The 12,003-nt window shown below is 58.6% G+C and overlaps 1 protein-coding gene across 1 annotated transcript; it reads left to right on the top strand.

Annotated features, from left to right (window-relative positions):
- The first annotated feature begins 214 nt into the window (after window positions 1-214).
- Window positions 215-7,804, top strand: Tamalin (trafficking regulator and scaffold protein tamalin). The gene is made up of 8 exons (XM_055627048.1): window positions 215-481; window positions 2,323-2,372; window positions 4,271-4,325; window positions 4,429-4,531; window positions 5,713-5,806; window positions 5,907-5,973; window positions 6,148-6,214; window positions 6,634-7,804. The coding sequence occupies exons 1-8, from the start codon at window positions 287-289 to the stop codon at window positions 7,134-7,136; spliced, it is 1,134 nt and encodes a 377-aa protein (XP_055483023.1). The 5' UTR covers window positions 215-286; the 3' UTR covers window positions 7,137-7,804.
- The last annotated feature ends 4,199 nt before the right edge of the window (window positions 7,805-12,003 follow it).

Genomic DNA, 12,003 nt, shown 5'->3' with positions numbered 1-12,003 from the left:
CCAGATGTCCTGCCGTGGGCGGCTAGGATTCCCCCACTGCGCGCCCGAGTCCCGCAGAGCTCCCCGGAGCCCGGCCGGCGGCGGCGAGCTGTGGGCGGGGCTCGCCGCGGCGGTCCCCTCCCCTGCGGGGCGGAGCCTGCGCGTCGGGGGCGAGGCCACGGGAGGCCCCGCCCCGCCCCGGGAGTCTATAAAGCGAGGCTCCACGCGGCCCGCCGGGCTGGCGTCCCGCGGCCGTCGCCGACAGCGCCCGTCGGGCTGAGCACTGCCTCCGAGGGGCGCCGCGGCCATGACCCTGCGCCGGCTCAGGAAGCTGCAGCAGAAGGAGGAGGCGGCGGCCGCGCCGGACCCCGCGGGGCCCCCGGCTGCCGCCGCTCCTCCCGCAGCCCCCGGGGACGAGCTGTACGCCGCGCTGGACGACTATCACCCCGCCGAGCTGTACCGCGCGCTCGCGGTGTCCGGGGGCACCCTGCCCCGCCGAAAGGTGCGTTCCCCAACGTGCGTCCCCAGGCTCGGGGCCCCGCGTTCCCGCGGCGGGACCTCACTCACCCGCAGCAGCGCCTGAACGACCGCCGCGTCCCCCAGCCCGCCGACCCTGGGCACCCGCCTCCCTGGCTCCGTCCTCCGGAGGCGCAGACCTGCTGCCCACTCGGGTCCCGGAAGGCTTGTGGCCCCCGCGACGCCCCCAGCTCGGGTGGCTCTCCCCTCCCGTCCCCGCGCGCGGACGCCCCATCTCCTCCCACTCTCCTGCCTTGACTCCGCCCCAGCACCCCCTTCCTCCGGCTCGCTCCATCTGGCTTTCTGCCGCCTCCCGCTCCGCCCGCGGGTGTCCAGAAAGTCTAGAAACTCTCAGGTCCCTCTCGCCCAAGCACCCTCTCAAGTTGGAGCAGGAAGGACTAGAGAAGGAACCCCCGCCGCTGGCCTCGGACGAGTGGAGGCTCCGGGAGCCCTGGGCCGGGGAGAGGCCGGTGGTCCCTTAGAACTAGAGCTGCGAATTCCCAAGAGCAGGACACCCGGCTTCCCGGGCTCAGGTGCGCTTTGTCCCGCATCTGAGACGCGGGTTCTACAGCACCCGGCTCCTGGCTCCAGCCAGGACCGGACGCGGTGGGAGAGGTCACAGGGCAGGAAGGATGCAGGCCCGCACCCGCTCTCTGCGGCTCCCCCTAAGCTCTTCCTCCGGGGACCTGAGTGTTCCGACCCAAGACTCAGGTTAAGGAGACGGGGTGGGCGCCCCTTCCCTACGCGGCCCTCTCCTCCCCTCCTGGTCCCCTGCTCCCCCCTACATACAATGAACAGCTTGTTGAGAATTTGCATTTTATGAAAATCGGATTGAAAAACAAAGGGGTCTCTCTGTACTGCCCAGTCCTTCCTCCTTGGCCTATTTGGGTACTGTCCCCACCCTGAGGCAAACCTTTGGTTCTGGAGGAAGAGGGTCCCCTTCTCTTCCTTGCTTTGGGGCAGCTTGGGGGGGGGTGGCGGGGGCCGTTAGAGAGTGTTAACAAGAGCACAGGCCAGGAAGCCCTCAGGCTGTTTTGGCACTTGGGGAAAGGGCTGGTCCCGGATGGGACTTCCTCCAAGAACTAAAAGTCTTAGGAGGGACAGAGGTTGTTTTAGGTTATCTGGGGGACTCAAGAGTTAAGGATCTTCTCAAAACGAAAAACAAAATGAGCCCCCAGTTTCTCAAGTATAGTGAGACAAGTTTGACTCTGAGTTTTTGGGGTTTTTTTTTGTTGTTGTTGTTTGTTTGTTTTGTTTATCTTTGGTTAGTTAGTAATGTGTTTTGTTCCAGGAAAAAAAAAATGCATGGTGAGATCAAGAGTCTGAGGTTTGGGGGACATACAGCAGCTGGAGTCCTCCCCTCCCCCAGGCAACCTGTTCTTAGGAGATTTGACATCTCTACCACATTCAGACTGGCCCTGCCAGCCTCCTGCTCGGGCCCTTATCTTTCTGCTCCCCCAAACTACTGTCTGCCTGAACCATTAAATGGACAGGCCCAGGTGGCAGGGGTCCTTGACTTTTGGGGCCTGTGAGACCTGGGCTCCTCAGACATGGTCCCGAGGTGAAGATTATTCTAATCGCTGGTCCAGGTTCCCCGGCAGATGTGTCCCTGAGGTCCCAGGGATGGTGTGAGCTCTGGGGGAGGTAAGAGCAGCTGCACTAGTTCCAGGAACATCAAAGCAGAGTGGGCTGGGAAGGGAAAGGGTAGGCAGCGTAGTATGGCTGTGTCCAGAGCGCTCAGGTAAGAGTCTTCCGAGGTTTCTCAGCATCTGCTCAAGCCACCCTCTCCTTCTTCTCATTGTCTTTTCTGGCCGTTTTCCCACCCAGGGCTCAGGATTCCATTGGAAGAATCTCAAGCAGAGCCCTGAGCAGCAACGGTGAGTCACCCCACCCAAAGCCCCTACCCTGGTCCAGAAAGTGAGGGGGAGCAGGATAGAGCATCTCAGCCCAGCCCCCTGCCGGGAGCCAGGGGCAGGTGGGGGTGTGGGCTGAGTGAGGGGGCAGCAGAATAAGGGGTGCATGTTTGAGTCATTAGGTGCTCCTTAACCACCCCCAATGTGTGCCAGTTGTGTCTTCTTGGGAATAGCTGGATTAGTGAGGAGTGGAGGGTGGGAAGGAGGACACGGTAAGGGATTGTCCTAGTTTGCCCTCAGTGTCCTCCCTGAGCCCACCCTGTCCAGACCACGGGCATTCTGCGACCAGCTGTCGGCATCTGACAGGTTTTACCTCTCAAACCCTCAGTCCCACCCATGGCAGTCCCACTGAGGTGTGGACGGTGGACAGGTGCTCATCCAAGGACCCCAGCTCAGGGTCCCTTTTTGCTCACATCCTGTGGCTGACTTGGGCCTGGCTTCCTTTGAAATGGGCCAGCGCAGTGTGACCTGCTGGTCAGATTGAGCTGGCTGGCCCTTTAACTAGGAATCTTATATATGCACACACATACAGCCTTCCCTCCCCTCCCCGAGACTGGGTTTCTCTGTGTAGCCTGGGCTGTTCCTGGGCTCTCTTTATAGACCAGGCCAGTCTGCCTGCCTCTGCCTCCCCGAGTTCTGGGATTACAGGCCTGTGCCACCATGCCCGGCATACAAACTTATTTTGAGGTAGGGTTTTTTGTTGTTGTTGTTGTTGTTTGAGACAGTCTCTCTCCAGCCCTGGCTGGCCTGGAACTCAGAGATGCCCCTGCCTTTCCTTCCCAGGTGCTGGGATTAAAGGCGTGCACTGCCATGACTGGTTTATTTTAATATTTTAAAGGGTTGTGAAAACAAAGAATAGTATATGATAGAGGCCACAGGGGGCCTGCAAAACCTAAAATACTTCCAGCTGGCTCTCTGCAGTGACAGTTCGCAGACCCTCCCGGGAACCCAGAAAGCTCTGGGACAGGCAGAGAGCTTCCAGGCCCCTGCTTCTACCCTAGAACACACAGGGCTCTCAAGGAGGAACAGTGCATTGCACAGCATTAGGTGGCAGGGGGCGTGACTCGGGCTGGGAGGTAGAGGCCTGGTCTCCAGGGCCTTTCTGAGGCTCCCAGACTCAAAGGGGCTCGGAGCCACTCCGTCCTGCCTCTGGCTGGCGGGAAGGAAGGGGAGGAGGTGGGCAGAGGAAGCTCCGGGCTCCCCTGTCAGGCTAGGATCTGGAGGCGGTCCAGGCCATTGTGTCCAGCAGGCAGCCTTCAGTTCGGGAAGGGGTGGCCCCAGGCTCCCCTCCCCCAGCCTTCACATCTGGTGGGCTGGCCACACCACAGCTGGGAGGAGCGGCTGTGGTCTGTGCCCAGCCTCGTGACTGGCCCCCGGGGGGTGGGGCTGTCTTTTCCCTAAAGCAGCACGGCCAGGATGCTCCAGCGCAGGGGCCCAAATGGGGGCCATGTTATGTGGCCCCACTCACTGGAAGCTGGGGTGTCGGGTAGGCTCACTCCTTTCCGCGTGCCTCCCCCTGTGGGGGGCTGTTTAACTCTGCGGCTCCCTGAGGCCAATCGCAGTTGGGTTGGGAAGGGCATTCCACAAATCTGTGAAGAATGAGTTGTCGCAGGAGACGCTGAGTCCCTCTGGGATGTTCTAGACCAGACTTCCACATCCTTGAGACCTGAGCGGTGGGACTGCCACACGCCTGTTTCTGTTACTGCATTTTGAGGTGGGGCTTCCCTGTGTAGCTCAGACTCAAAGGAAGCATCCTCCTGCCTCAGTCTCCCAAGGTCTGGAATCACAGATGTGGGCCCACCATAGCCAGCTCTGCCATACTTTTCTTAATTCTATTACCCTTGACCCTCTGCCTTCTGCAGGAAGGTTCTGACTTTGGAGAAGGGAGACAACCAGACCTTTGGCTTCGAGATTCAGGTTGGAAAAGTTGGGCGTAGAGGGTGGAGGGATCAGGAGGCCATTTTGGGGGATGGACAGGTCTGCTTGTGTAGGTTCTGAGTGTGTCCTCGCTTGTCCACAGACCTACGGCCTTCACCACCGAGAGGAGCAGCGGGTAGAGATGGTGACCTTCGTCTGCCGAGTTCATGAGTCCAGCCCCGCCCAGCTGGCCGGGCTCACACCGGGTAGGCCCCCAAGCACAGAGAGGACGGGGCTCTGGTACAGAGCATAACTTTATTCCTCAGCAGAGGCAGGTTCTTGTCTGTTTATCTCCTTCACCTCCAACTCCAGAAGAATGAACAGGACCTAGGCTTTGTGGGTCACGCACACTGGCCGTTTGCTGTGGGACTGTGTGTGGTTCTCTTGCAAATCGGTATAGGCAAAGCACGGTGAGGTGAGCCCACGGTGAGGTGAGGCCCAGCAGGAGCGATGCTACTTCTGCACAGCTGTTCTGCCTCCTGGCAGCTGTGCTGTCCAGCTGGGCAGAATCTGGTAGAGAAGCATCCTGCCAGGTCTGCCTCAGCGTGGTTCAGGCAGACCTGTTATACTCCAGCTAGGGCACCTGTGCTCTGTCCTTCATCAAAGACCCTGAGAGTAGGGTCCCCGTCGGCCTGACACCCCGTGAACCCACACCCATTCTGTCAGCACAGTTGTCTCTTGGCCCTGACCTTCTCGTCCACTTACCAGTGACAGGCACTGCTGGGTGGTTTCTGGTTGTCCTTGTTGTAGCTACCACAAGGACCCATACCCTTCACAGATGGCAGACAAGCTCTGCAGATGTGAGCATGCAGTCTCGAGTGCCTGGAGCCTGTGCTAGCTCCCAGTTGCTCACTGCTCGCACCACGACTTCCCTGAACTGAGGGAGTCGCACAACAGGTGTGGGTTTGCGGAAATAGCTAATGCCAGGAGGAGCATGGGAACCTAGCAGGGCTCTGTGCTGGGGGCAGAGCTGCCTGAGGGTGTGTGATAACTTCTCAGACCCCTGCTCCCCAGACTAGGTTGCTGTATCCAGCAAGCTGGTGGTCTCTGTGTCTTTTTTATTTTTGTTGTTGTATTGCTTTTTTCTCTTTTTTTTTTTTGAGACAGGGTTTCTCTGTGTAGCCCTGGCTGTCCTGGACTCGCTCTGTAGAACAGGCTGGCCTTGAACTCACAGAGATCGCCTGCCTCTGCCTCCCAAGTTCTGGGGTTACAGTAAAGGCATGCACTGCCATGCCCAGTTAGGTTTGTGTATTTTGAGTGGGGTGAAAGCACCACCCAGGCCTCCCCACCACCGTGGAAGGGAGCTCAGGGGTGGTTCTCCAGGCTAGCAGTCTGGAGTCCTTCCTTCCTGAGCTGGGAAACAGGTGCCGACTTCTCTGCCTGGCAGGGGACACCATCGCCAGCGTGAACGGAATCAATGTGGAAGGCACCCGGCACCGGGAGATTGTGGATATCATCAAGGCATCTGGCAATGTTCTCAGGTATCCATGTCACCGTGCAGTGCCTAAGGGCTCCTGAGCTCAGCCTTGTGCTGTTTCCTCAGCCTTCAGGCGCTCAGCCTCTGTCCCCTCCATTCCTCAGACTGGAAACTCTGTATGGGACATCCATTCGGAAGGCAGAACTGGAGGCGCGCCTGCAGTACCTAAAGGTGAGGACCAGGAAAGCCCAGGCGCCACCCTCTTCCCATCCTTGCCCTTCAGGCTCGCTCCTCCATCTCTCTCCCTTGGCCCTAAGGCGTCTGTGCCTTTCTCCCTTACCTGTGTGTCCCCATGTCCCGCTGATGGCCTGCTAGTCCTGACAGCTGGCCGCGTGTGTCTTACAGCAAACCCTGTACGAGAAGTGGGGAGAATACAGGTCGCTCATGGTGCAGGAGCAGCGCCTCGTGCACGGTGAGTGAGTCCACATGCCCCTCAGGGCCGGCAGGCCTCTGCCCTCCACAGTGGAGCTACAGCTTTGGACACCCATACTGTTCTCATCTCCCAGTCGCCCTCTGGATGTTAGGCCTTTTGGCGCTCGCCTTTAATCCCAGCATTGGGCAGGCAGAGGCAGGCGGATCTCTGAGGCTCTCCTTCCATTAGTGAGTCCCAGGACAGTCAGGACTATGTGGAAAGATCCTGTGTCCCAAAGAAGTGTGTATCAGTCCTTTCTCTGGTCCGCCTTCCTGTCTTAAGTGTCTTGAATTTATTAACTCCAGCTTTACAGACAGAAAGGCTGGGGCTCAGGGCCCACGTAGGTGGCCCTGTGACCCTTAGCCCGGGGCGCTCTGTCCCCAGGATTCAGGAAGCTCCTTGCTCTTCTATCCCCACAGGCCTGGTGGTGAAGGACCCGAGCATCTATGACACACTGGAGTCCGTGCGCTCCTGCCTCTACGGAGCAGGCCTGCTGCCCGGCTCGCTGCCCTTTGGGCCTCTGCTCGCTGCGCCCGGGGGTCCCCGCGGGGGCGCGCGGCGGGCCAAGGGGGAGACGGACGACGTGTACCACACGTGTTTCTTCGGGGGCGTCGAGCCGCAGGCGCTGCCACCCCCGCCGCCCCCCGCGCGCGCGCCAGGCCCGGGCTGCGCCGAAGCCCCGGCGTCCGTGCTGTGTCCCGCACCCCGCGCCACGCTCAGCCGCAGTGCCAGTGTGCGCTGTGCAGGCCCGGGCGGCGGCGGCGGCGGGGGCGCGCCGGGCGCGCTCTGGACTGAGGCCCGCGAGCAGGCCCTGTGTGGCGCCGGCCTACGCAAGACCAAGTACCGCAGCTTCCGCCGGCGGCTGCTCAAGTTCATCCCCGGACTCAACCGCTCGCTGGAGGAAGAGGAGAGCCAGCTGTAGGGGCGCGGGTGGGCAGGCGGGAGGTATTTATTTATTTATTCATCGTATCAGCCCGTTCAAGAAGGGGACAGTAGTGCCAGGTCCAAGGACCTCAGGAGCCCAGAGCTGCGGAGAGGGTCCTTGCTAACTGGGGCTGGTCTCTGCTGAGAAAAAAGAGAGCCTCGTTGCTTTCTTTCCCCCCTTCGAGCGCAGCTGGAGCGCAGGGGGAGAATAGACGCTGGGAGTTAGGAGAGGTTTGGGGGCAAAGAAGACTGTGCCAGGCCGCACTCTCTGGGTCAGTCGTGCCTTGTGGGGCCTGCCCCCGAGAAGCCCTCTCCTCGGCTTTACTAGCTCCCCAACCCTGCGCCTCGGGGAGAGGAGATCCATGATGGGTCATTTCCTCACCCCACACAGACACACACACACACACCCCCAATGGACCAGCGGGCCCCAAGGGGGCGAGGTGCTGGTCCCCTCCCTCCAGCCTTGACCCCTAAGGGCTTATAAGGCCCCTCTCCGGGGGCATATGACTAAGTGGGGTCCTGCCAGGCAGGGGTCCTGGGTTCTGTGCTCTATGGGGAACAGGAATGAGTCCATCCGGGTGGGGTGGGGCAGCCTGGGCTGTTCGCCGTCTTTCGCATATGTTGCCTCTGAACCACAAACTGTATAAAATTGTTGGTTTTTTTGCATCTGTGTCAGCGTGGTGACTGCGTGTGGGGGAGGACTGTGCTCAGGCAAGCTCTGACTCCACCAGGCAGCCGCTCCAGACACACGCAGGCTGCACTTTACCTCTTACTTTTATCCCCAAGCCAGGGAAATTGTCAAGGGGATTTCGTGGACGTGTGCTGGCCTGAAGTGATGAGGCCCCACACCCTCTGTAGAACCTGGGCCTCTCACTCAGGTGCAGTTTTGAAGCTTCCCTCCCCACACGGATGCAGGGGTCACCCGTCTAACGTCCCTAGTGTCCCCATTGGGAAGCCTGGCTTCCTGGCTTGAGCAGAAGGTGGATCCGCCCAGCCTGTGACCGGCTCAGCCTCGGTAAACCCCAGCATCTCACGCCCGGGCCCCTGACTGCCCAGGGTGCTGGCTCCGGGCACCCCCCTCTGGGTCTCTGTGTTGGCTTCTCCACCAGTGACTCCTTCAGGGTTTGATGTACCTGCCTGAGGCCTGCCCACTCAGGCAAATGGGGCCACGCCCCCGCCACAGCCTTGGCTTGTTCCCTTCGCTCTGTGAACCGCCACCCAGAGCCGTCCTCCCCACTCCTGAGGTGCGGCGGAGTAGGGCCTGTCACCTACGACTGCTGCTCAGGGCCAGCACTCAGCTGTGGCTTTGGGAGAACTCTAGGTGGCCTTTCTCTGGGGACACCCCATCCCACAGTTTACCCTCCCTGTGGGCACCCCACTTCTTTCCCTGTTCTTGCTAGCACTCATCCTTCACACAGCGGTAAGGTGACCCTTTCAGAGCGGAGGTGGCTCCCAGCCACTTGGGGGGTGGAGGCAGAAGGATCAGGCTCAAGGCCAGCTTCAGCTAGCTACACACCAAGTTTGAGGCCAGCCTGGGCCACACAAGTGAACCTAGGCTCAACAACAAACAAAAAATCAAGGGCCAGTAAAATCCTCAGCAGAGAGAAACATGGTGTTTCTGATCCCTGGATCCACGATGATGAAGAGAATCAACCCTAAAATTCTCTGCCACCATGGGGGGCTAGGACACAAGAGCAACTGTACTAAAACACAAACCACACACAGGCACACGTTTGCACACGCGTGTGCGCTAATAAATACATATTTTTTAATTAAAAAAAAGTGTCTTTCTGAGACAAGACTTTCTACATAGCCCTGGCTGTCCTGGAACTCACTATGTAGATCAGGCTGCCCGGAAACTCACAGCAATCCTCCTGCCTCTGCCTCCTGAGCACTGGGATTAAAAACATGCACCACCACAGTTGGCACATAATTAAGAAAAAAAAAAAATCTCACCTGCTTTAAAACTATCATGACTTCCCCGGGAAGAAGATTATGAAGTTCATGCTTTCTACTGTGGCCCGTCCATCACCTCACCGTAAGTGGTCCCGGCACAGTCCCTCATCCGTGGGAGCCTGGCCGACTGCACAAAGCCACTCACACCGTAGTGGGACGGCTTGAGTTACACCTCAGAGCATCTTCCTCCTGCTTCCCTGTACGGCTCCCAGTTCCTTCTCCTGCCACAGATATTTAAACCAAACAACTCTTTGTGCTCCCATTCCCCAGCTCTGCCCCAACAGGCTTCCTCTGGCCCTGCCTCTTTGTCTACTCCGAAGTCCCCTCTGCCTGAAGTCCTAGTTTAAAGTAACCTCCTCCAAGGCTTCCCTGAGCCCCCAGGGATCGTGCCTGTCCCCATTATTCTTGAGCTCCAGCCCCTCTGTTTGTTTTTTCCTTATGGCACTTTCTCCAGCTTGGTAATCATGTTGACTTCCTGTATTGATGTTCTTTTGTCTGTCTTTTGCCGTGGTTGGGCTAGAAACAAAGCCTTATATTAAGTTGCACTGGAGGAGCTGGGGCGTGGCTCAGTGCCACAGACTCCGTGTGTGAGGTCCTGGGTTCAGCCCCCATCATGGCAATAGATAAAGATGAAAACCAACTGTGAGTCAGTCCGTGAAGTAAAGGGGCTTGCCTTCCTTGGGCCCACAGCTGCACAGTTAGAACACCCCTTCCCATCTGTCGGCCCCTGCGGCTGTGGGGAGGCCCCTCCCTGCTTCACCTGCAGCTGCTGTCTATGGTCTGTGACTCCTCTTACAATGTCCCTTTGGGGCTGGGCGGTGGCGGCTCCGTCAGGGCACCTGCGCCTTGCCACTGTGCCTTTCCTGGTTTGAGGAGAGCGGGCATCTGATGGAGAAAACAGCTTCGCTAAGCGCCTGTGTTTGAACAGCTGTTTTGCCGTGAGGCTGAGCATCCTTAGAGCTCAGGTTTAGGGGAGGAGCCCTCTCACACCTTTGTTCCTAGGCTGCCCAGAGAGCAGCTGCCTGGCTCAGGTCAGCCCTTGCCAGGTGTGGCAGCCTCCCGGGCCTCTGGCTTTCTCTTTCCTGAGAAGATTCCCAACCCCACTCTCACCAGCCTGTTCCTAACACTGTGCCACGCAGCTGGTCTCAAATGTGATGTCAGTGCCCCTCGCCCAGGCTGAAAGGGCTCCTACCCACCCAAGAGAAGAGGAGAGTGGTCCCAGGGTGGGGCCGGATCCCACCTCTCAGCTGATGGATGACGGCACCAGCCTCCTGCCGTGTAGGTGGGTGACAGGGAGTGACTAATGTTCGAGCTGAGCTGCTAAAAATTAACCCAAGGATCGTGCTTGGCGGAGGGGGTAGGGGTGTGTGGGAAAGGAGCAGGGACTGAAATTATTGTGTGGTCGGTGTTCCCCTGCCCTGCCTCCCTCGCCATTCTACCAGCCTTCTGCTCTGCCCAGCCCAGAAGGGGCCCCCAGAAATTCCAAGGGGAAGTAGGCTCCCCTGCGGGTGTCACACAGGGTGGGAAAGGATATGACCCTGCAGATGGGACTCTGTCTGAGGTCCCCACACAGCTGGGCACAAGCATAGCTTCTCTGGTTCTCCTGGTCCTGCTCCCTCCACCCTGGGGCAGAGAGGGAAGGCTTCCTGGAGGAGGGGGTGTGAGGTCAAGGGGATGGTGAGCAGTGGCCTGAGCCTGGGTAGCTCTAAGACTCACTTGTGGGAGGAGACTGGGGGCGGGGAGGTAAACAAAAGGCCTCCAGAGGGCAGCATCTGGGGTGTGCCAGGTCACAGCAGGGCAGAGTTCCACCTGACTCAGCGTGTTCCTATCAAGGTAGGAGAGAAGGGTGGGCTCTTAAAACTTGGTTCTGGGGGCAGATCAAAGGGTCTTGGGCATGGAAAGGGTCTTTGTCGACACATGTGAAAAAAAAAAAAAAAAAAACTTCTGGAAGAAGTGACTCCACAGTAATCTCTGTTCCCCCAAGAAAACCACACCAGAAAACTTCAGCTCGGTGACGGCAGAAGAGGTGAAACCTAGGAAGTACGGTCTGCTCATCAGCCGATGAGCTGCAGAAATGAGAGACATGGGATTCCCCAAGGTCAAGAGAGACGTCAACTGGCTGGGACGCCTGGCCTGGCCCTGCGTCGGTGAGCGATGAACGGTTTTAAGGAGGAGCTGACCTGCTCACAGACAGCAGACAGGGTGCCGACCCCTGGCGGTGACCCCAGCACTCTTCACCGCCGGCCCTGCCCACTCAGTCCTCTCCTGTGGCTCTTCCTCTGTCCTGCTCCACACTCCAGAATCTTGAGCCTTCCTTGTCGCCTGTCCTTTACCTCAATCAGCCCATGCTCTATTTTCTCAACATTGCTTCTTTTGTCTCATAGCCTACGGGCTAGCAAGGGAGAGACCTTGTCCCCAATCACCTCTGCCTCCCCCTAGCTCAGGGCCTAGCACTGAGTGGGAGATCAGAGGCAGAGATCGGAGCAGCTCCGCCCCTGCGGAGGATCAGGCACCAAATCCAAGACCTTGAATTCGCTTGACTTCCACAAACACATTTGGGGTCTGTGACCCCCCACCCCCAGGCTTCACGGGGCAGGAGGAGGAGCCACAGCTGCTAATCTGCCAGACAGGGCCCTAGGGAAAGACCTTAGCTTCAGCCATCTCCCTTTCTGGAGCTTGGCCTTTCCAGAGAGAACATGCAAATTTATACAAAAGTAAAAGTTATACAAATGTTGCCTTTGAGTCTCTTTCCCAACAGCTGCTGTATAGTCATGCAGTCTCGCTCAGATCCTTGGATTCACTTAGTTCTTAGGGTAATAGGCCCCATGGAATTCTCCAGATTCCTCCCTCATGGAAGGTCAGAGCCAACCCTAAGTTCTGTGGCCCCTCCCTTATCGCTTGCCATTCTG

The sequence above is a fragment of the Psammomys obesus genome, unplaced genomic scaffold (genome assembly GCF_907164565.1).
Source record: "Psammomys obesus unplaced genomic scaffold, mPsaObe1.curated_primary_1811, whole genome shotgun sequence".
Classification (NCBI taxonomy): domain Eukaryota; kingdom Metazoa; phylum Chordata; class Mammalia; order Rodentia; family Muridae; genus Psammomys; species Psammomys obesus.
This window is presented reverse-complemented; position numbering and strand designations above follow the sequence as displayed.